General features: G+C 44.9%; 1 protein-coding gene across 1 annotated transcript in view; it reads right to left on the bottom strand.

The window, feature by feature from the left end:
* LOC126285191 (odorant receptor 67c-like) overlaps positions 1–24,997 on the bottom strand; it is a 140,634-nt gene that overhangs the window by 64,324 nt on the left and 51,313 nt on the right. The window contains exons 3-4 of the mRNA XM_049984498.1: positions 8,976–9,197; positions 6,337–6,580 (exon numbers count right to left, since the gene is read on the bottom strand). Coding sequence (XP_049840455.1) covers positions 6,337–6,580; positions 8,976–9,197 — 466 coding nt within the window. The remainder of the gene's footprint in view (positions 1–6,336; positions 6,581–8,975; positions 9,198–24,997) is intronic.

Here is a 24,997-nt window from a genome sequence, read left to right on the forward strand (position 1 = left end):
AACGACCGAATGTTCAACTCGCAAATAGTGGTAGGTCAGTGACTGTTAGATCCATAAATTAGCCGGGTCGGGCTTGCAGGAATTCTGGCTGCTTTTACGTGTGAATTATGTTGGATAAACAGTGAGCTTGGAATGATAGAGCATTTGAGCTATTAAATACGGACTTGATAGCCATTTCATGTGCTTCCTTATGAATAAAAAGACGTTAATAGTATTTTCAAATGCTTACTGCAATTAAACTGCATTGTCCTACCGCCTGAAATTTGCGAAAATGAACTTACAGGAACTGATATGCAACTTGAATTACGCGGCCTCTGTGTGGTGGGTATTAGGTAGTGGTTTCATCAAAGTTGCTTTACACTGCCTAGCGTGTATCTACTACTGCAGAGTGAAGGGACGTCGGAAGGAAGAAACATAGTGGTTGGTGAACTGTTCGAAAAAAGTGACTAAGAGAGAGTGAGAATAAGGAGGTAAAAGAACGACAAAATGATCCCGTCCCGCTTCACTGTGTCAGGCCAATTCAGATTTCGAAGTGCGAAATTCTGTTCAATCCGCCATTTTTAGAACTACGACAGTAGCAGCAGAAAGAAACAAGAGCAGAACTATTGTCATCCTTAGAGGCCACGTCCTTAGCCTTTTAGCTAGGGTGTCGGCGAAATCACATGTAACCATGTCAAATCCTTCTTAACTATTCCGCTTTTGTATACAGACTCTCTCAGTTGCGCCAAGCTGGCGCTTTCCATTAACCTGACGCGACAGTTTAGTTAACAAATCGAACTTACACTTAAGACAGCATTTAGTTTCACGATCAAAACAGATAAATCTTAAGTTATGACTACTGCAATTTCTTTGAAACTACTAATTGGATTTTTAAGAAAGAAATCCCACTGAATTCGCCTATTTTAGGACTACGATACTAGTAGCAGCAATTATCATAGGTCCATCTGAAACAGCATAGTTAATACCGACATCTGCGTAATTAATATATCAGTGAAAAGAGAGATCAGGTTATTTACTGAGGACTTTTTAACAATTCATTTAGTTGAACATGGAATTCCAAAAAATAAAACGAGAGAAGTGTAATATCCGATGTACAGAGAAGAAGACATACGACAAACAGCAATATCCAACAAATTTTTGCTTGTACATTACCTGCACGTACATATTACTCTATGACAGTTTATGTTTTTACCTTAGCAATGCTGTTTCTGCACGGTTAATTTTATCTGCAACAAAGAAAGCAAGTATAACGAGCTTTCTACTTGGTCGGCAGCTAGGAAAAGAAGGGGATCAAAGTTAGTGGAATACAGTCCAGGGTGTAACCCAATGTATCCAGTGCAGTAGCTATGAAATCACACTGGCGAAACGAGATTGCCCGGAGCACTAAAAGCAGTTCTCCATCTGTTATGTCTTTGTCATCATGGCGTCGTTAAACATTAATCTACCCCGTCTTCGCCTGCTGCTGTTCACGATACATGTAAGTAACGTCGTTGATAATATAGCTCCATGAGGCTAGCCCCGGACGTATGCGGCTATTGTGTACAAAAAGGTTGCAACGCCAGGAAGTTGTAGCGAAATGCACGATGGCCTGATTTGTAGACGAAATGGTTGTTGACTCTCAATATACAAATGTATTGTACTGTGCGTAAATAAAGGAAAAGACTCATCATTGTTAGTTTACATGACTGGCAACGAGCGTGCAGTATCCAAGGAAAGTCAGACGCCAGCCTTGAATTTAGCGGACGTATCCTAAGGAAATGTAATTAATCCACGAAAAAATTGGTTCAAATGGCTCTGAGCACTATGGGACTTAACTTCTGAGGTCATCGGTCCCCTAGAACTTAGAACTACTTTAACCTACCTAACCTAAGGACATCACACACATCCATGGCCGAGGCAGGATTCGAACCTGCGACCGTTGTGGTAGCGCGGTTCCAGACTGTAGCGCCTAGAACCGATCGGCCACACCGGCCGGCTAATCCACGAAAGAAGTAGTTCGCGAAATCGTTGTTCGATGTCCCTTGTGTACTGCTACATTATTTTGCGTCCTTAAAAGGCCCGAAAAGAGCAGAGTGCTTTCCCACTGATTCGTTTCGCCGACTGGAGAACTTTCCACTTGTAACAAGAGAGACCCGCAGTTACGAAATTAAACGTTTCGCTATGAATTAAGATACATGTTACTTTTTCCTGTATGCATATCTCAGCAAATGATCGTGACGTCAAAAATTCAAACTTACACAGACTTAGCAGCGGCTGCTGTTGCTGCGCAATATTCATGAATGCTAGAGGAAGGGGAAATCGTGGTCATATTCCATGTTCACTCCAATACAGTAAGGTGGTTTGTGGAGTAAAAACGTAAATGTTCGTGGCAGTATCGCAATAAACTTGACTGTTATTATTTTCTACAGTCTCCTGAGGTCGTCAGCTACAAAGTGACTACAGCACACTTTCTGTTAGGAGGAGTCTGATAGTGTTGCGCATCATTGGAGCCCACCACTTTCCAGTCTTTTCCATTACTAATATGATGTAGATATATAGCTATAATTTAAAAACAGTCATAGTTCAACCACCAAAAGTTGCTTATAAACACTTCTTCATTTGGAAGTGGTTTCAGTGCTCAGATCACTGTCAGTCATTTCAGCTTACATGACAGTGTTAAAACTATGCTGTCAAATTGCACAAAATTCATCACATGTCACTGCTCCCAAGTAGTAAAACACAAAAATAAATTACATTGTCAGTGACAGCAATAGAATGGAGTTTATGCTACTTGACGCCACTGTTTTAATATTGCCCTGCAAGTTGTTATAAATAAGTCCAAGACACCCATGTATACGTAAAGCTAGCAGTCGACTGCAAATAAACAGGTGTTTATAAGCTGCTCTTGGCACTTTAGCTATGGCGTTTTTTAGAAAAAAAATACGAGGTGTACGGCCACACTTACACAAAATACAGGGCGACCCAAAGGTCCGTTAACGTTGCCCTAATTCACGGAATACTGAAATTAGAGATAGAGAATCAAAACGTGACACACATGCCTGAAATGACATAATGTTTTATTGAAACCGATAAATAGTGCAAAAACCGGTCAACAGATGGCACTGGACAGGAACAGTTAGTGACGTCGCATGAGAATCGTGTATAAAATGAGCTGAAATTGGACTACAGAAAATTCTAGAAAATTCTGGAAACCCAATTGGATGACGCGAAAGTCACGGTGTGCTCTGGTTTTACCACATCACTCGTCATCAGACCGTTTTTCTTCTACGAAATCCAGGGTGCTACTTTTCAAATTGCCAGCGTGACGGGTGCCAGGTACGTCGATATGTTACAGAACTGAATCATCCCTAACCTGACAGATAAACACCTGTTAGAAGGTACTTCTATGCAGGATGGTCTCCAACCCGTATTGCTACATGTGTGAAAGATCTCTTGCGCACATGGCTTAGTGAGGATTGCGTGCTTCCATCATGCTTGGCCTGCCAGGTCCCCAGATCTCAATCCGTGCGATTATTGGTCGTGGGGTTACCTGACGTACCGCGCAGGCACTATTAATGAATGACGGCAGATATGCTGAGTATGTCCTATAAAGAACATAATATTTTCCAAATATCCATTGTTGCGCCAATTATTGCTTTTGTATCATATGAAGCGCCATCTGTTGGTCGTTTTGTACACTTTTTTTGTTTCAATAAAACCTCATGTCATTTCAAGTATGAAAGTCAGTTTTTACCTCTCCACGTACATTGTTCCATGAAGTATACCGAGCGAGGCGGCGCAGTGGTTAGCACACTGAACTCGCATTCGGGAGGACGACGGTTCAATACCACGTCCGACCATTCTGATTTAGGTTTTCCGTGATTTCCCTAAATCTCTTCAGGCAAATGCTGGGATGGTTCCTTTGAGAGGGCACGGACGACTTCCTTCTCCATCCTTCCCTCATCCGATGAGACCGATGACCTCGCTGTTTGGTCTCTTCCCCCAAATCAACGCAATCCATGAAGTATTGAATTTTCAAATGTTAACGGACTTTTGGGTCACCCTACGTATGTAGGATGTCCCAGTGTGAGTGATCAGTATTGAGGTATATAACAGGAACGATTATTCGCAGCAAAAGAGTGTAGTAAACATGGGCTCTAAAATGTGCATCCTAGGAGCTATAAGCACAACGTCATATTCAATACTGTGAAACAAACGTCTTCCTCTGAAAGATCTTTGCTTTCTGTAATTTGAGCGGTGGTATACAGTATAGACCAAAACAAGAACAACAAACAGTAAACATGGGCTCTAAAGTGCATATCTTACGAGCATCTTTGCTACTATGAAACATACAATATGTGATCAAAAATATCCGGACACCTGGCTGAAAATGTATTACAAGTTCGTGGCGCCCTCCATCGGTAATGCTGGAATTCAATATGGTATTGGCCCGCCCTTACCCTTGATAACAGCTTCCTCTCTCAGACATTCGTTCAATCAGGTTCTGGAAGGTTTGTTGGGGAATGGCAGCCCATTCTTCACGGACTGCTGCCCTGAGGAGAGGTATCGATGTCAGTCGGTGAGGTCTGGCACGACGTCGGCGCTCTAAAACATCCAAAAGGTGTTGTATAGGATTCAGGTCAGGACTCTGTGCAGGCCAGTTATTGTCGTGTAACCACTCCGTCACAGGCGGTGCATTATGAACAGGTGCTCGATCGTGTTGAAAGATGCAATCGTCACCCCCGGATTGCTCTTCAACAGTGGGAAGCAAGAAGATGCATAAAAAATCAGTATAGGCCTGTGCTGTGATAGTGCCACGCAAAACAACAAGGGATGTAAGCCCCCTCCTCGAAAAACACTACCACACCATAACACAGCCTCTTCCGAATTTTACTGTTGGCATTACACACGCTGGCAGATGACGTTCACCGGTCATTCACCATACCCACACCCTGTCATCGTATCGCCACATTGTGTACCGTGATTCCACACAACGTTTTTCCACTGTTCAATCGTCCAATGTTTACGCTCTTTACACCAAGCGAGGCGTCGTTAGGTCTTTACCGGCGTGATGTGTGGATTATGAGCAACAGCTCGACCATGAAATCCAAGTTTTCTCACCTCCCGCCTAACTATCGTAGTACTTGTAGTGGATCCTGATGCAGTTTGGAATTCCTGTGTGATGGTCAGGATAGACGTCTGCCTATTACACATTACGACCCTCTTCCACTGTCGGTGGTCTCAGTCAGTCAACAGACGAGGACTGCCTGTACGCTTTCGTGCTGTAGGTGTCCCTTCACGTTTCCACTTCACTATCACATCAGAGATAGTGGACCTAAGGATGTATGGGAGTGTGGAAATCTCGCGTACAGATGTAGGACACAAGTGACCCCCAATCACCTGACTACGTTCCAAGTCTGTGAGTTCCGCGGAGCGCCCCATTCTGCTCTCTCACGGTGTCTAATAACTACGTAGGTCGCTGATATGGAGGTACGTGGCAGTAGGTGGCAGCAAAATGCACCTAATGTGAAAAACTTATGTCTTTGGTTGTGTCCGGGTACTTTTGATCGCACAGTGTATCTCTTCCTTGGTTGTATGATTTGGGGAATGGACCAAACAGCGAGGTCATCGCTCCTATCGGATAAGGGAAGGATGGGGAAGGAAGTCGGCCATGCCCCTTCAAAGGAACGATCCTGGTATTTGCCTGAAGCGATTTAGGGAACTCACAGTCTCTCTCTTCCTCTGAACAACTACTTATAGCACTTATGGTGTGCATTTTAGAGCCTAGTTTTACTAGTCAATTTTTTATTGTGCTGCTCCATACTGTCCATGGGAGAAGCAAGGTTATCCAAGAGACTCATGGGTTCAGCAGTAGACGGTAGGAGGAGTCGGGGCAGACCAAGGAGAAAGTACCTGAATTCGGTTAAGAGTGATTTTGAAGTAATAGGTTTAAAATCAGAAGAGGCACCAATGTTAGCACTGAATAGGGGATCGTGGAGGAATTTTATAAGGGGGCTATGCTCCAGACTGAACGCTGAAAGGCATAATCAGTCTTGATGATGATGATGATGATGATGATGATGATGATGCTCCACACTGCCTCCTCCAAAAATAAGGAAGACACGATATGTTTCACCGCGTCGAAAATGAGGAAATGCTCATAGTTCTTGAAGTATACATTTTGGAGCCCTTGCTAACTCGACTCTTTTGCTCCGAATGATCGTTCCTGTAATATCCGTAAATACTGACTATTCCTACTGAGACGTCATGTGGAGCTGTAAGGCAGCGTTGGATAGAAGAAACTGTCCGAAATTGGTTATCAAGCAGCGCTTTTTCCCCCAAAGGGTAGAGACTTACTTGCCTCATCGGCGAGAAGCTTGGCGTCCTTGAAGTTCTGCACGATGGGCCCCGTGTAGAAGGAGAGCAGCGTGATGCCACCGATGCCCATAAACGAGGTGAACATGAACAGCACGCGCAGTCTGCAGCTACGCAAGATGGCGTCCTTGACGCGCGGCATGAACGAGCAAAACATGGCCAGGTTGCGCTCCAGGTGCGCCATCAGAGCGTCCACCCGAGGCCGCTGTATCACGAAGATGACCGCCTGTGAAACGTCGGAACAATTAAGTTACTGGTCACTCACTCTTAGACTGCAAGCCCTCTGGCCAAAAAACTTATCACCGCTAGTTTACATCAAGCTACTACAGTGAAACACACCCACTGGCTCTGATAAGTGCTTCAGCTCGGATACAAAAGAATTCATAAGTTTCTTTAGATGTGCCATGTGCAATTGAAGCCACTTACTGATGACAAGCTGCTCCCAGACAAGCGTTGCTGTAGCTGAGTCTGATCAAATGGAAAAGAAGGAAAAATGAAAGAACACGTTTCGCATATATACGGGAATATACGTCCTAATCTCCCCCTCTTTCCTGTCTCTGTCCACCTCCTCCTCTTCCCCTTCTCTTTGTCACTCTCCTCCTCCTTCCCTCTCTTTCTTTCTCTCTCCTTTGTCTCCTCCCCCTTTCTCTTCGTCCATCTTCTCCTCCCCCCACTCTCTACTCATCTTCTCCTCCTCCCTGTCTTTGTCCGTCACCTCCTCCCCCTTCTCAAAAAATCCCCTCCTCCCCCTCTCTCTATGTCTCCTTCTGCCCGATCTCTCTCCTCTCTCTCTCTGTCCAATAGCTGCTCTCCCGTTTCTATATCCATCCTACTCTCCCCCTCTTTCTTCATCTCCTCCCCTCTCTGCCATCTCCCACTTTCCGCTTTCTATTCCTGTTTCCTCCCACCCCTCTGTGCATTTCCTCTTGACCCCTCTCTCTCATCTTGATCCTTGTTTATTGTTATTGCAGATTCAGATTCTGCAGTATTGTTCTAATCATAATTCGATAAGCCATAAAAACAACTTTCCTGTTTGTTAACAAGACTGTTATATTTTTAAGATCTAACTTAGATGTGTCCAAACGTTTCTTACAGTATCACGTAAAAATATAAAGTAAATCGGTCAAAAACCTTTCACCTTTACATGTTACAAATTTATTTCTATTTATTTCTATTGTACGTAAATTAAAAATAGCTATATAAGAACATGTGTGTACTCGAGTGCAATATTGTTTCAAAATTTCGAAGAGATTGGTGAAAACTTCCAGAGTTTTAAGATTTTAAGTAAACAAACATGAGGTTTTTGCTAATGACGTATCCTCTTTATGTAAAAAGATGGTTCCTTAAGAGCGTGCAAACATTTAACACTACGAAGAGCATGTTCCACTGAACAATTTGAGGCAGGGATCCTGGGGTCGGAGAAACCATAGTAGCGATATAACAGGAATGAAATCACATTACTGTGCACATTTTTATTTATATTAGTTACGGTTAACTGCAAATACCATTATTGACACAATACAATATGAAATGAATCTTGTAAAATGTGCTGAAACTGACGGCCATCAACCTTAATGCAGAAATATGCCTGGTATGTTTAGAATCACATCACAGGCAGCTACATTTCTGGCAACTAATTTCATCTCTATGTCGACTGGGGTCTGGTAAGCAAGTTCAAATGGCTCTGAGCACTATGGGACTTAACATCTGAGGTCATCACTCTCCTAGAACTTAGAACTTATTGAACCTTATTAACTGAAGGACGTCACGCACATCCATGTCCGAGGCAGGATTCGAACCTGAGACCGAAGCGGTCACGCGATTCCAGACTGAAGCGCCTAGAACCGCTCGACCACTACGGTCGGCGGCAAGCAAGTGACTTTAAACATTCCAATAGCAAATAATCAATGGTATTCAGGCCAGGTGACCTCGCAGACCATGGAAATACAGCACTGAGATAGTTTCAGACTTCCACACTGAAGTGAAGAGGTACTTCTTCATGTTGTATCCACATCCTCTCACTGACAGCCATCAACTCAGGTAGAACCTCTCGGCCACTACGGTCGGCGGTAAGCAAGTGACTTTAGACATTCCCATAGCAAATAATCAATGGTATTCAGGCCAGGTGACCTCGCAACCATGGAAATACAGCACTGAGATAGTTTCAGACTTCCACACTGAAGTGAGGAGGTACTTCTTCATTTTGTATCCACATCCTCTCACGAACAGCCATCATCTCAGGTAGAACTTTACACAAACAAGTAAAGTAAACAAAACCTGTATCACAACTTTCTAGAAATCACGCTCGTCCTCCGTGTTCCCCTGCAGGAAATAAACAATGTACAAGTAAATAAACAGCGCACTAGATTTAAACTTGCACATATGTTCGTTGTAAATAAGCTGGAAAACGGTAATGATAGACAAAGCGGTAGACAAGTTTCCTTCCATATCTCCTTAAGCTGACTTCGCCAGCCCCAGGTTCCCTACCTCAAATTGTTCGATCCTGTTTCATTTTTTTGCACGCTCTTGCGGAAACACACGGTATACATGGTGCGTTGCCTCAGGTAGAAAATAAACTCTGTCGGCAGTCTGACTTGTTGCAGAACAAGTTAAAGTCATACCTTGATGAAGGTGCAGGTGATGGTGAGCACGAAGCACAGTGAGGTGGAGACGACAGGCAGGTTGTCCCAGTGTCCCTGCAAGCCGGCCACCTGCCCCACGATGTTGACCACCAGCTGGAGCAGCGACCACCGCGTGTAGACCCAGTAGAGCCGGCTGGGCCGCGACGGGGCCCACAGGCCAATGGCCACCAGGGCAGCCTTGGAGAGGCCTATTTCGACAACCTGTCAGGCAAGCGAACTGTACTCAGTGCAGAGAACCCAACAAAGGTTTCCAACAACCAACAATTTGGAGATCCCAAACTGCAGGGAGCAATTATTCAGTTATTCTCCAGTCTTTGAAGTTTCTCCTCATTTTCAGGAATACCTTGTAAATGCTGCTAAGACCAGTACGCATGGCTGTTGTCATTTTGTTTGAACGTTTTTGATACCTCTCTATCGACACTCGCACTCAGAGTGTCTCTTTAAGTACAACAGAGATTCTCCTTGGCTTGTATTCTAAACGTCCTTGACAGGATTCCAGAAGTATATGGCACTAGAAGTCTACGCCCAGACCGAGAAATTCACCAAATTACGGGACGGTAGTTTACGGGCACACAGATGGGCCCCGATGTAAGTTCCAATGCTGGCCATCAATGAGAGTTCTCTATAATGCCCCTCAAACCAATGTAGCACGATTCTTGCAACATGGACACTTATCCTTCTGGAAGAGGTCACGCCCCTAGGTGGAGACATCAAACACAAAGCGTTGCAGGTGGTTGGCAATAATGTTACGTAGTTCACTGCTGTCGGTACTGAGCGCCGCGGGATTCGAATCCGCGCCAGACGGCATGGACCTCGATTGCCACTTGGGGTCTCTGCACCCAACGCCCTGGAAGCCGTGGCTGCGTGCGCTCCTGGCCCACGTATAATATGAGGACGCCACTGTGGAGCATGTGGTCCCAGCAGCCAATAGCGACGTACCCTATCATGTATTTAAGCGCCTGCCAACTCTAACCCCAGCTTCCTGCCTCCTCCTCAAGGCTCCCTCTCCTCCCCTCCCTCCCCCTCCTATTCCCCCTCCCTCTCTTGTGCCCCCTTTCACTGTCTCTGCACTTCCTCCTGCCTTGTCTTCCCTCTTCATCTCCTGCCCCACGTGTCTCCTGCCTCTTAGTTACCCGCTGACGCTCCTACTCTCTTCATCCCGCCGCTTCCCCTGCTGCCCCTTGCACTCCCCTCCTTTTCCATCCTATCTGACCTTTCCCTCGGCAGGTCCCACCTGGCAGTTTTATTCTTCATCGTGTCTGCTACAAGTGGGTTTTAAGTGGGTTGTTGCAGAGTGTTCTTAATACTGTGGCCGACTTTTAAACTATGCATGCGCATTCAGTGTCTTCTCTGTGTTTTAAGAATCGCCAACTGTGTTTTTTAACTTTCTGGTGACTTTTTAACTGTTCCCCATGAACGTCTCCATGTCAGTGTATTTTTACCTCCATTTTCTCCCCTTACTCTGTTTCATGTTCCCCTTTTTTATCGCTTTATGTATGTATCTTTTTATACTAGTTTTAGTTGTTGTGTCACTCGGCTGAAGAGAGGCGGATTGTGCCACTGACAGCCCTCCCCTGCCCATATGGGGGTCTCCATGTCAGTGTATTTTTACCTCCATTTTCTCCCCTTACTCTGTTTTATGTTCCCCTTTTTTATCGCTTTATGTATGTATCATTTTATTCTAGTTTTAGTTGTTGTGTCACTCGGCTGAAGAGAGGCAGATTGTGCCACTGACAGTCCTCCCTGCCCATATGGGGCAGGGGAATGAAGTTACAAAAAAGAAAAAAAACTCAGAAAGGCAGTCTGATATTCGAGTGAGTCTCTCGGTATCTCGCTTACAAATATCGTGTTTACTTTACTTATTTCCGTGTACTAGTGGACATTATCGATTTCGTGAAATTTTCGCTTGTGACCCCATTGCTTCTTGAGTGTTGTTGTTCTTGGTGTCTGTCGTTGTGCGTGTCCATCCTCTCCGTTCGCCTGTCTTGTTTGTTCGCGGGCCTCTCCCGTTCAGTCCCGCCGCGCTTTCGTCCATGGCCACCCTGCGACCGTTCCGGTCGCTGTTACAACAATGATGCCTTCGGTTACCACCGCAGGTCCAATGGAACCCCAACTCAATGTAACCCACAGCATAATTCTGCTTTCAGTGGCCTGAATCTGTGGCGCGGTGCATGGTTCGTGCAGTCATTCGCCTACATGACGGCGTGTAGGGACCCAAGCGTCGACCTGGATTAACAAGAAATGTGATTCATTCGACACCCGATGGGTTTCTACTGAAAACTGAGTGATGCTGGCTGTGCCCAATGCAGTCATAAATGAGGATGTCGTTGGATCAACACAGGAAAACATAGGGGTCATGTGATCTGGAGCTCCACATTCAAATGGTTCAAATGGCTCTGAGCACTATGGGACTCAACTGCTGTGGTCATTAGCCCCTAGAACTTAGAACTATTTAAACCTAACTAACCTAAGGACATCACACACATCCATGCCCGAGGCAGGATTCGAACCTGCGACCGTAGAAGTCGCACGGTTCCGGACTGCGCGCCTAGAACCGCGAGACCACCGCGGCCGGCAGCTCCACGTTCAACAAAGGCTTTTGAAGGGTGTGGCCCGAAACAATTGCACCTGCACCAGCATTGTACCCTGTCGTCAGATCTGCCACAGATCTCTGCCTATCCTGGATTTCACTGTGGGAGATCCTCTGACCCCTATGTTTTGCGATGAGACATGGTTGTTCAATATCATACGGCCTGCTCATTATTTCACCATCCTCGAACCACTTTCCATAGCTGCTCACCACAGTAGTAAGCCAACAGCCGACCTGCTTCGTCGTTTCAGAGATCCTCTTTCCCAGTAGCAGCGTCACAACAATGTAGCCTTTGTTGAAAACCACTTCTATCAGTGGGTTTCTGCGTTTGCGGCCCGTATCTTCGGCGTAATGTCATGTGACTAGGGCTTCCCGTCGGGTAGACCGTTCGTCGGGTGCAAGTCTTTCGATTTGACGCCACTTCGGTGACTTGCGCGTCAATGGGGATGAAATGATGATGATTTGGACAACCAACAACCAGTACCTGAGCGGAGGAAATCTCCGACCCAGCTGGGAATCGAACGCGGGCCCTTAGGACTGACATTCATTCGCGCTGACCACTCAGCCACCAGGGGCGGACTTTCGGTGTAATGACCTCCCCTACGCCCCTCTTCCGCTTACATTCTTTCCTTAACGCGCCACGTGAGCGCAATATCACCAGGACGCATTCAACCTCGGTGGGCAGTGGTCATAATGTTTCGGCTCACCAGTGTATATGCGTGCCTGTTCTTGTTCTCAACTCAGAGTGCGCTAACACTTATGGTCTTCTGTTTTAGAAATCAATTAGTATTCTCGTTACATTATGCTCCGAATTTCTTGACAGTCTGGTAACTGGTTATCAGTGACCTGTGCTTGTGAGCCGTTATGCTAAATGACATTGCCGCCATTGTCCTCGCCCATAGTTAAAGTATGCTGAGCAGACGTTACAAATTATTGTGGCTTATTAGTGATTTAGACTTCTAAAGGCAGTTCTTTCATGACGTCCACTCAATGCAATTGTTCCTTAAGCGTTTAAAGATGAAGCGCTTCTCACCTGGACTCTGAATTCAAGAGGGTTTACTTAAAGAAGTTAATGATTGTTGCGTCCGCTCCCGGTCGCAACAGACTGTGAATCCTCTGGACCCGGGTTCGATTCCCGGTTGGGTCGGGGAATTTTCTCCGCCCGGGGACTGGGTGTTGTGCTGTCCTCGTCATCATCCTATCATCCTCCTCGACTGCAGGTCGCCGAAGTGGCGTCACGTTGAAAGAGCGGCACCCAGCGAACGGGGGGGGGGGGGGGGGGGCTAGCCATACCATTAAATAAATAAATAAAATGATAATTGTAAGACAAGTTTTTTGCCAGTAATCAATTTAATGGCGCGTTATTTTTTGTCTCGTGGGTGACTCTGCTTTTTGGGGTAATCATTGCATGTTTTCTAAAGGCTGGAGGCTTGCTGCTACCAGATTAACTGTGCAGCATTTCTTTTCGTGCAAGCAATGGATGTACTCCTGAAGAAATTCTGAAAATTGCTCAGTGCAACCTAGTACATTTTGTAAACTTCAGGTGAGCAAGGCAGTGTGCCTAGCACAAAACTGTTCTCACATTTAGCATGAATAGTTTCAAGGTCATACTCTTGCACAGTTACTGACCATCCGGCTAACTGAACATGAAAAAAGCTCTCAGCTTGATTATTCTTATACACTTTAGTATGATATTCTGAAAGGCAGTAAAGGAACTTTTTAAAAGCCCAGAGCATTACAAAGATTTTTAGCTCAGTAACTGAGCAGTTCTCTCGGTGTCCAATAAAATCCGACTACAGTGTAAACCATAGGTTGGCAGTCTACATTCCTTACTTGAAACAGAGACGTGCTGATGTCCCAGAGGCAGCATTGGAAGGAAGACAGAGATCAGATGGCATATGTACAAATGGCTCTATGCGACTTAACTTCTGAGGTCATCAGTCGCCTAGAAGTTAGAACTAATTAAACCTAACTAACCTAAGGACATCACACACATCCATGCCCGAGGCAGGATTCGAACCTGCGACCGGAGCGGTCGCTCGGTCCCAGACTGTAGCGCCTAGAACCGCACGGCCACTCCGGCCGGCTGGCATATGTCTGTGCCATCATTATAGACTAACAAAAGTAATGATATAGCTCCAGATATGTTGGATCTCCTTTTGCCCTGCTTAATGTAGCAACTCGCCGTGGCGTGAACGCAACAAGTCGTTGGGCCCCTGCAGAGTTATTGAATCATGCTGCGTCTATAGCTGTCGATAAGTGCGAAAGTGTTTCCAGCGCAGGATTTTGTGCACTAACTGACCTCTCGACTATGTCACATAAATGTTCGATGGGAGTCATATTGGGCGATCTGGGTGGCCAAATCAATTGCTCGCAATGTCCAGAATGTCTTTCAAACCGATCGCGAACAACTGTGGTCAGGTGACATGGCGCACCATCGCCTACAAAAATTCCATTGTTGTTTGGGAACGGAAAGTCCATGAACGGCTGCAAGTGGTCTCCAAATAGCCGAACATAAGCTGAACCCAGCCCATTCAATGTAAACACAGCCCGCGGCGTTATGGAGACACCATCAGCTTACACAGTGACCTGTTGACAATCTGGATCCGTGGCTTCGTGGGGTCAACTGAAATCGGTACTTATCTGACCACGCCACGGCTTTCCAGTCGTCTATGGTCCAACCAATACAGTCACAAGCCCAGGAGAGGCGCTACAGGCGATGTCGTGAATTGGCACTCTCGTCGGTCATCTGCTGCCGTAGCCCATTAATGGCAAATTCCGCCACACTGTCCTAGCGGGTACGTTCGTCGTACGTCGCACACTGATTTCTATGGTTGTTTCGCGCAGTGTTGCTTGTCTGTTAGCACTGACAACTCTACGCAAACGCCTCTGCACTTGGTGGTTAAGTAAACGCCGCCGGACACTGCGTTGTCTGTGGTGAGAGGTAATGCTCGAAATTTGGTATTCTCAGCACACTGTTGATTCTGTGGATCGCGGAATAATGATTTCCCTAAGAATTTCCAAGATGGAATGTCCCATGCGTCTAGCTCAAACTACCATTCCGCATTCAAAGTCTGTTAATTCCCGTCGTGTGATCATAACCACGCCAGAATCTTTTATGACTGAGTTACTTGAGTACAAATGACAAGTCCACCAATGCATTTCCTTTTTATATGTTGTGTATGCGATACTACTGGTATCTCTATGTGCGCTATCCCATGACTTTTTTCAACTCAGTGTAATATTCTAATTCAAGGCAAAGGTAAAGCTTTGGCCATTAGTAAATGTAACTGTGCAGTTATTTTCGCCGAGCGCTAAGGGACTGGTTGAAAGGCATGGTTGTAGGGGCAATATGTATGTGTTTCAGCCTTTTATCTTTTAAGAGTGTTGTGTCTTGAAACTGGTTGGTGTTTCTATTTTAGAAAGTGTGCTTTCTTCTTGTTACACACCCGTTCTGTGGAGCGACGACCTGTTTGTATAGTAGCACCTAGCGGAGGCGTAAGGTGGAACACGCTGCAGGCGTAAGCTGGAACACGTCTCATTAGCGCGGGCTGGTCGCTGCGCCGGCGTGTGCTTGATGTTAGTGTACGTTTTCTTTGTGATTTACTTTCACTGCACATGAAATATTAATTGGTGCCACCAATTAGAAGTCATGAAATACTAGTCTGTTCTACTCTCGCAGGATGGAGGTGCTATTGGGTATTCAAGGGCCATGAGTAGCATGTCGTAAATTATGATAGTGTACCGATTTCTACTCCTCCGATTACAGCGTCATCTGTGATGAAATGAAGAAAATGCTTCAGACAAACACATGTAGACTTTGCCATAGAACTGTAATCCGCAATAAAAAAAAATTGGGGTTCCCCAGGGTGGGGTGGAGGTCGCGGATGGTATTATTGGATGTCCCCCTCTGAGACAAACAAACTGGAATTATAACTTTTCTCTATCCGATGTATAGTTTTCGATATATTTCAATATCTTAAGTTAAAATGAAAAACCTGTACGTGATTGAAACAGTAGTAGGGTAGTGGCTGCCTCAGAGCAATTTTGATACCAAATTGATATGCAAGTTAACTAAATTGATCAATTAATCACCGCGCCCCCGACCACCGCCACCCCTGACCACCACCGCCCCCGACCACGCCCACCCACAACCCCGATGACGTCATGTGTTTTTCTCAGCTTGCACTTGGGCCCCAGCCCCCATCCACTCCAGCCCTACCCCTCCCTCAACCTATCCTATTGGTGTAAATTTCGAATTTTGTCGGGAACTTCGAATTTTCGTGGGAATTTCGAATTTGGGGGAGGGGGAGGATTTCTTTGTCTCACGGCTGAGCTGTCGTCTCGCCATACTCACCCCTCCCCCCCCCCCCCCACACACACACAGAAATTGGTGAGAAATTAAAATTGGTGGTTTCCAGTATTCGAACCCTGGTGCTTCCATCGCCAGAAGGTGCTGTTCACAACACGCGTGAGGTAGCACAAATAAAAAGAGGTACTGTTATCTTACAGGTGAAAAAAATAAAAACATGTATAGGGCATTGCACCATATGGAAATAGGATTAATATGTAGCAATGAGGAGCGCTTCCAAACTACTGTACTAAGGTGATGACCTCTACATTTAGTCCCATGTTCCACTGCGGCAAGCAGTGGACATCCAGCATTCCACCAAGGCTCCCTCCACCTCAACGGAGTCATGTCAGTCAATCATTGTGTGGCAATCTGCAGCATACCCAGTGGCCGGTCGGGATGGGGAAGATACAACTGAAAGGGGTGATATGCTGTAATACACATCGCAGTTAATAACGAGATATATTTTACCCAGAAGTCGGAGAGAGCAACATCAACCACATTCTACAGCCCGTGTAGAAACTTAGTGAGCTGGATTAGTGCGTTGGGGTCGTGTTTTGACCTCTCAGTGGAAATGGGAACATGTTGTCATTGCTCCGCTACCCTTGTACAATGTGTAAGGTGAGTGCAAAACGAAGCCTGCTCCTACAACACGACGTAGTATAAAAGACAGTACGAAGAGTTCTGGTGGTGTTTCTTGTCATGAAAATTAAGAAGACACATCATACAGGTACTCCAATCCGAAGCAGATCCGCATCCCTCAGGGTCCACTCACATCTATCACCCAAACATTCTAGCAGCGTTATTCTGTTCCATCCAAAAGAGAAAAATTACCACCTATAAAAGCTCCGCTAACTTCATCCAATAGATTTTTACAACATCTCTCTTGTCCAATATATCCAAAACAATACTGTCTACGTGCCAGCAGAGAGCATATGCCACGATCTTATTAAATATACGTGTATTTATACATTGGATCAGGTGAGCAGTGATCGACATCGCTTGCACAGATCAGTGCAAAAGTTTCACCACCTGTAATGTACTACAAGCTTCTCCCACAGGTTATCAGTCACAGGAGAATGTCCCTGTTTCGTTGTTTGATACATCGCTTTTTGTGCTGTAACATGCTTTGTACACTGCCATACATTTTTTTCCCACCATGACTTCGACGCCCTTGTCAGATTTCAAACTTGTTTTAGCACGTTTGGTCCATTGCCTCCTCAGAAAACTAGACGCTGGACAGTGTAAATCATGTTGGAGCTGCTGATCCCACAACACACCCACACACTGGGTGATGGAAATAGAAGACAGTCACAACATAACGAAACTGCAAGAGTTTTGAAGCATTGTGGATCGTTTCCAAACTTCTGTCCGAAGGTTATTGACGACCTCTACGTTTAAACTAATCATTCACAGTGACAGGATAGCTCATGGCGCTGTGTTCCGTTTGATTGATTCCCCATATTGCTGGCATGCACGCTATCACTATTTATGTGTTAGGCGTCCCCCGAAGGTATTGCCTCCTCCACCAAGACTCTTTCTCCATCTAAACAAATGATGTCAGTCAATCATTATGCAGTAATCAACAGCATATAAGTGGACTGTTGGGATGGAAAAGACACCGTCGATGTACTGTAACAATAAGCATCATAGTTGACAGTGCGATCAATTTAGCAATTTTATCGTAATTTCAACACCGACAAATGACACAAATGACCCAGCAACATGCTTACCAATTTCTGTATCGTCCCTAAACAGCCCCTCCTCTACTTTGCAGTACCATCGCGAATGTAAGTAGATCACTGTGCAGTACGTTCATTCATTGTTAATTCTCGATCATGTCCTCCGAAGCATACCAGACAGCGACCTACATGTCTCTAGCACATCGATCAGAGCGCGTAACTTATGTTCTTTCTCTGTGTGGATGTGAGCCGTACATGGCTCGCATTTACCCATTTGTTGTTTGTCATCTTCTATTAGGGTACTGCCGCCACGTTTCTTATTACATTTACTGGCATCACTAACTTCCTGCCTTACTTTCCTATGAGCAGCAGCAGCAGCAGCAGCACGTATCAATAAGTGCTCTGTCGTACCATCTCTGGAGCGACCAATAGTATCTCCGAGTCGTCGTGTGTCTGGCAGCATTTCGAGACGGATCAGCAATGCAGTCGGGATGTGGCAGCAGCGGAGTCGGGGATGGAGCGCCAGTGAGGTGCCGACAGCCAGTGCTCACCGACCGCTGGTGACACACATGAACTGTCCGACGGAGGGAGATTGGAGCGGGACGACCGTTGGTTGGTGGTTTGGTTGGTCGTCTTATCGGCCGACGTATATTTGGTCCTTTCACCATTTCCAGGCCGGCAGTCGGTCGGTTGGCGTGGAGCAGCGAGCAATTCTCCGCGGGATATAGTTTGGCGGGGGCCACTGGTGGTCTCTACGCAGTGTTGGAGTGTGTGAGGCTGTTCCCATTACTATGAGGTCCGTGACTCACCGACCCTGGACACGAACCTTGAGTTTTGATTTAATCCACCAGCAAGTCAAGACTGTTCCATTGTGTCGTTTGGAGTTCGTTGTCGGTTGTTGGGATATTCCCGCGACCAACAACGTGGTTTTCAAGTTGGAAAATTCTAGCCACCCACCGGTGGAGTTTCACTGCATTTGCTTACTTGAATTTAAGTGCACCAGCGGAATCTTCTGCCTTGTGGCCGTTAGCATTCCGGTTACATGCCCTGACCCTTCACTTAAATTTCAGGCAGTGTAGTTTCCTCATCGTTTTGTTCTCGTCCAGCACGGTGTGTAGTTTGACAGCTCCATGTATGATTGGTTGTGGATGGCAATATATTCTACGTTGTTCTTTTGAACTCCCTCTTGTGCCCTGGTTGGGTGAAGTGGAAGTTATCTCGTCGGTGGGTCCGTTGACTGTCGGTCAGTTGGGTTGTCGTCGCATCGTGAATGGTTGGCCTGACTGCCTGTCTCACCTAAGCTAGTGTTAATGTTTGACTTCCAGACCGACCCTAGAACATCTGAGCGCCCTTGGATGTACTGCCTTTTTTTTATTTGTTCTTGTTATTTGTACTTGCATGGCTTCTAGACGATTCTTTTAAAATTAACGTTGTTTAGCCGTAAGATTCTTTAGGCCTTCAGCCTTCTTCAAAGAACTGTTTCACGTAAGGCCTTTGGCATTTTAAAATTTTTAATGTTGTTGAATTTTAAGTGTTGGGCTTTCAGCCGATTTTGAATTCAAATTCTTTGCTCTGAAAATCTCAGATTCTTTGGGCCTTCGGCCTAAATAAGGAACAATTAGAAGAAAAGGCTTGCCTTTTGAATTTCTGATTATGCTTTTTTAACTTATTGGCCTTGAGCCGTTTTTAAATTAAAGTTGCTTTCAGCCAGTAACTAAGCCTCAAAGATTAAAGCTGTGTGTTAAAAAAAAACTTTTGGGCTCTTGTAATGTTTGATCAACTAATAAAGTTGTATGTTCGAGTGTAACTGACAGCCACTTATTTTGGCCCCTTTACACAGTTTAAACTAGCTGTCCCATCCTGCTGGTCCTGGGTGTCTGAGGATGGTAGTCACAAGACATTCTTGCACTTTTAGGATAAAGTTAGAGACCGAAAGATCTCCTCGCATAGTCTTCGACCAACGCTCCCTGCAGACGATCAGAAGTAAACCGCCACATTCCAAGTTCCGTGTAGCAACAGTGCGAACCGAGGCTGTAACTGCTGCCCGCACCCATCCAAGAGCACAAGATTTCTCCAGATGTGCGAATGTCGAAGAGGTTAGAACCCATTAATGGTATACAATAGATATGAAACTGTTGTGATGATGTAACAGGCGATTAAGAACAAGAAACGGGTGGTTTTATGTGTGATGGAGCTCCAGACGGATTAAGTTTGTGGGGTTTTACGTAAATCAACTGCGCTATCAATTCTAAAGTATTGTTCTAGTGTGTGGTGTCATTACCAAGAAGTCACTGGTAAGAGAGAACATAAACGCATGCACTCCTAAGGCTACAATTTTCTGCAGTTAAAACACGCTATAATGTTAGATCGCTGCGGTTCCCGACCTATTAGTCATATTGAGTGCAACGCTGTTACTATCCCAATGCAAGAAATATATTTCCAACGCATGTCATACGTTCTCCTTGCAGGTTTCTCTACGATAAACCATGTTGATAAACTGAAATATGAAAACTACTTCCTTTAAAACATCGATTCCTTGTGACACACGTACAATACAGCTTTCCAGAGATGTATAGCTCCCACTATTCACATCTGATGAGGATTCAGAAATTATACTATGCTAGCATCCGTCCTGTATAAAATGATCGTTAGTAACGGAGAATGCCTCTTACAAAGAAAGGGACAAACTCACAGCAGCGGTGTTTGACATGTGAAATTACACACCATTCCGCCACTAACTCCGTAAGCAGGACATCTATCAAGCAGATGTATGCATGGGAACTGTAATACCTCACAAACACCTGTCGCTTAGAATCACCGTAGTTATGAAACTAGAGACTCAATTTTATGCGCAAAATGCGGCAGCGGAATCGAGTACGTCGCATAAATCTTCGTTTGTCCAGAGGAATGTGTCGAAACAGGATGGAAGTATTTTGATGACAAGAAGTTTGCTGTTAACAGTCGCAAGTAGACAGTGCTCTAAGTCACATACAGAACACGCAGTTGTATGCGAGTCGAACGCAGGTTACGTCCACAACTGATGCATCCCGACAGAACAACAGAAAAAAATGAACAAATGACCTGCAACAACATGTCCCTCTCTCTCTAGAGTGCATTATCAGTCTACCATTAAATCCCACTTCGTTACAACTTCATATCAACCGATCACTCCATCCACTCTCTGTCATCGTTTAACGCAGATGCAAGTAAGTTTAGAGGCAAATGGTTCTCTTTTTGGCACAGCAGAGGCTAGGTTTGGACTGATGGAAACATGTAATATGTTCAGGATAGGAAATGTTCTGTGTGATCAGGCAACATCTCCACTGTTCTCTGATAATAGCAGAAAATTGCTCGTTAAAGGGTGTGTTATGTAAGTATTTTGCCTTCTTACATGATCAATTAACGCAATTGATTTTGTTAATTAGATAGTGAAAGAGGCAGAAGAAGCGATGAACTTCAAGCAGGTTGGGATTGAGCTGGGAGATTTCTGTCAGCGGTGAAAGAGCAGAATTTTACAGCCTGCTGTGAAGCCACTGTGAGGAGTGGCCCAGCAAGCATCACCCCCCATTGTCAGAGGTCGAGCGAAAGTTGAAAGGTGCAGTAAAGATAGTTATCTAACAATAATCACCTGGAATTTTTTCAACCGTGTAGGAATACGTCTCCTGTCTCCACACAGGTGCCCAAGAGTCAACAGTCAAGAACTCTTCCGACACAGAACGCTTAGCACGTCCCCGCCACTATATCTGGAAACTTGTATTGGCTGAGCACTTCAGCCATCTAACAAGAATCACCTGGAATTTTTTCAACCGTGTTGGAATGTGTCTCCTATTGCCACACAGGTGTCTAGGAGTCTTCCCACACAGAATGCTTAGCACTTTCCCGCCACTGTCTCCAGGGACTTATGATTGGCTGAGCACTTCAGGTGAATGTTGCTTTCAATAGTTTGAAGCACTTCTAGAACACTCTGTGTGAAATGCCTGGGGTTGGTCTCGAAAGAGTGGGAGGAAATGAGGTTGTAATGAGGTTCATGATTGGCTGAGTCGAGAGATTTGCTAATACCGAGGCAGCATGTATCAGGGACTCTCGGCGGGTATTAAGCCAACACACATCAGTGGAGAGTGTGTAATTTGTTTGAGGCTTTTCTGGCAAAGCGTCCAGTGAGCACTCTCAAACTTAAACTGGCAAAGTGCCCATTGTGCCGCCTGGAGCAGAATCATTTCGTTTCTCGGTGAGCAGAGGAAGAAATTGGTGCTTCTCCAAGGAGCTTTAGGCATTCCAAAGTGATCACTTGCAACCTCGCACTTGAGTCACGTGGCTGCTCCTGGAAAGTGTGCAAGCAGATTGTCTTGACTTGTGAGAGAACTCTATAATTGAGTAACTTCGAATGTAGGAGATAGCGGATGCAACCACACGTCCTTTGTGTACTTCATTTCACATCTGCACATCGTACTTCGTCTCCACGACGACTGCAGCCTTCCGAAGATCGACACGGGTGATGTGCTCTCCACTAGACGGTGGTGATATAAGCGCCATGGCTTGAGGGACCATAACGATAAATGTTTTAGTTCCACTAGATTGTTCTCGGAACTCTCTCTTGTCAGCGCCAGTCATGTTGAAGATTTACATTGACGAAGAGGCTACGCAATATCAACCAGTTAAGAGTTTCTCACACGAAAATGAAAGATGCGACTTTCGGGTAGAAGATAGGTGTTGAGCAAAACTTAGTCTGATCAATAGGTTTAATTGAATGTTGTACTGTACATATTCTGTTTTGCAATTTCCTTGATTTTTTTGCAATAAATATGTTGATAGCATCCTACTAGTCTTATTTAACTAGGATTAGTCTTTACCCCCACTGATCCTGAATAGGTTATTTAAGAACATTAATCAGTTGCGATCTATTAAATATTTTTCGCCTGACCACAGAGAGTGGTCAACCATAGCAGGGCTTGTCAGATTGCAACATATTAAAATCACGACATATCCCAGTGTTACAGTATTTTTACTGTTTGTTTGCTGCATTTTCTGGAGTGGAAATTAGAGACCAGCCCAGTATTTGCGTAAAAGAGCGCGGGAAACGATCTAAAATCCACATTCAAGCTGGCAGATGCTCCATTCATAGTCATTCACCCGCCATGCGCATTCGATCCTGGTCCAGCTCACTCCTCTGTTCCACAAGATACTGTAAAGCTCGTTATGCTAAGTGAGCAACTCGACCTTAATTTGAGGAAGAGATTTCCATGAATGTACGTGTGGAGCTTAGAATTGAACAGAAATGAATCATGGAGGGTTGGGAAACTGAAAAGGAAGAGAATCGAAGCGTTTCAGATGTGGTGCTTTAAAAGGAAGTGGAAAATCATGTGGGCTGTTAAAATAAGAAATAACGTTCTACTCCGCATATTCAGTGAACAGAGGAACTTGTGGACATTGACAAGAAAAAGGGACAGGACGTGTTAAGACATTAAAGAATAATTTGCATGGTTCTTGAGGGAACAGCAGAGGGTAAAATCTGTAGGGGAAGACAGAGACTGGAATACAGGTACTAGTACATCCAACATATAACTGAAGACGTTCCGTGCAAGTGCCGCTTATGGATAACGAGGGTGGCACAGAGGAGAGGAATTTGTGTCGGGCTGCATCAAACCAGTCAGAAAACTGATTACCCAATAAAAGTATCCTCCCCTGAGCAACGTATTATGGGTTACAGAGTACAAATGGCTAAATGTGCAAGGGTCATTCACAAACTAATGCCTCCTACTTTTTTTTTTATTTTTTACTGTGTGGTTATAATTTCAGTGCAGCTGCTCACAGAGGTTCAGTGCGGGCACTAATCGTTCTATGGCAGCGAAACTAGGTGCATATTCTAATGCATTAATGCAAAACCTATTTATGCTGGAAAAAAATAATTCCAGTTTTGGGCACCAGGTGCACATCTGGCGCTGTGAATGCAAGAAAGATGTATAGAAATTTTTCTGTATGTAATGGATTAGGAATGGGAAGTGGGTACAAAAGGTTGAATGATTAAGAAAGGCATAATGTTGATGTTATTATTAATTTCCACTCACACGGTTTGTTCAATATGAGCACCGGAGACGTCGACGAGATGCTATACAGCGCCAAGTTAGCAACTGGTGGCCAAAATGGGAACCAATTTTCTTGCAGCATAAGTTGGGTCTGCATTAACACATTAGACTATCCATCAAGTTCCGCTGCCATATGATAAATTGCAGCCCACACGGAACATTAATGAATATTTGCAATCAAGTATAACTACCCAGTACTACTTTTTGAAACTTAGCACGAGGGAGAGTTCCAGATTGTATGTCACATGAAAACGCTTGCAGAGCAGAGATGCGTCGTTGAATTCCATCCTGCTGAACAAATTGCGCTATTGACGCTTACTAAATACTTATGGAGACGATAAAGATTTTTTTGGACTTCAGTAATGTAAGGCGGTGGGTACTGTGTTCCACTTGTACTGAAAATGACGTGCACGACCAGCTAAGTTTCAGTCAACCCTGCGCACTTTCCGTTCCTCGTAATGAACAGCGCCTCGTTTGACTCATCCGTGATGTTCGGCAGATTACGACCGTGGAATTGCGTACACAGCTGGATGTCGACTAGTGGCCTTTGAACATTTTACGTAACCTCAGTTTTCGCAAAATGTCTGAGAGATGGATCCCGCGAATGCTTACACAAGACAAAAGACAAATAAAAAGTCGAATGGAAATTTTTCAAGACCTGCTGGACCATTACGAGGCTGAAGGTGATGTTTTCCTGAAAACCATCACCACTAGAGATGAGAAGTAATGTCACCCTACTAGTAGAAACCCAAGAGACAGTCCATGAGAGGCGACAGGTGACATCAAAGAAATAGTTCGAGACGCAGCCGCCTGAAGAAAAAGTGGTCTATATTCTTTCTGGGATAGGAAGGGTATGGTTTCTTCTGGATGTCTTGGAGCCTAAAGTAACTGTCATTTCAGTGCGCTGCAAGGCAACCCAGATTAGACTAAAACCACGAAATTGCATGAAGCCTGGAGCAAATGTCAACTTAAAACGCTACAAGACGGCCCTGACTAGGCTGAAAGCAAAAATTTCCAGTGTCTGACCAGAGAAGAATACGAACTTCCGCTTGTAATACAATAACTTTAGACCTCGTCATAGTTTTGTGAGAGCGGAACTCGTTGCCAAAATTTAGCTCGAGTGTCCTATCAGGTCCACCGTTCATTCTTGATTTAGGACTTTCAGACTTTAATTTCTGTGAGCCTATACAAGATAAACAGCTTGGTCAACACTTTCCAGATTCAGCCGCTGTAAGAGAGTGGCTATTATCAGTTGGTTTTACAGGCTTTTTTTTCATAGTTGGCAGAAACGAATG

Source organism: Schistocerca gregaria, chromosome 8, assembly GCF_023897955.1.
Source record: "Schistocerca gregaria isolate iqSchGreg1 chromosome 8, iqSchGreg1.2, whole genome shotgun sequence".
Taxonomy (NCBI): Eukaryota; Metazoa; Arthropoda; class Insecta; order Orthoptera; family Acrididae; genus Schistocerca; species Schistocerca gregaria.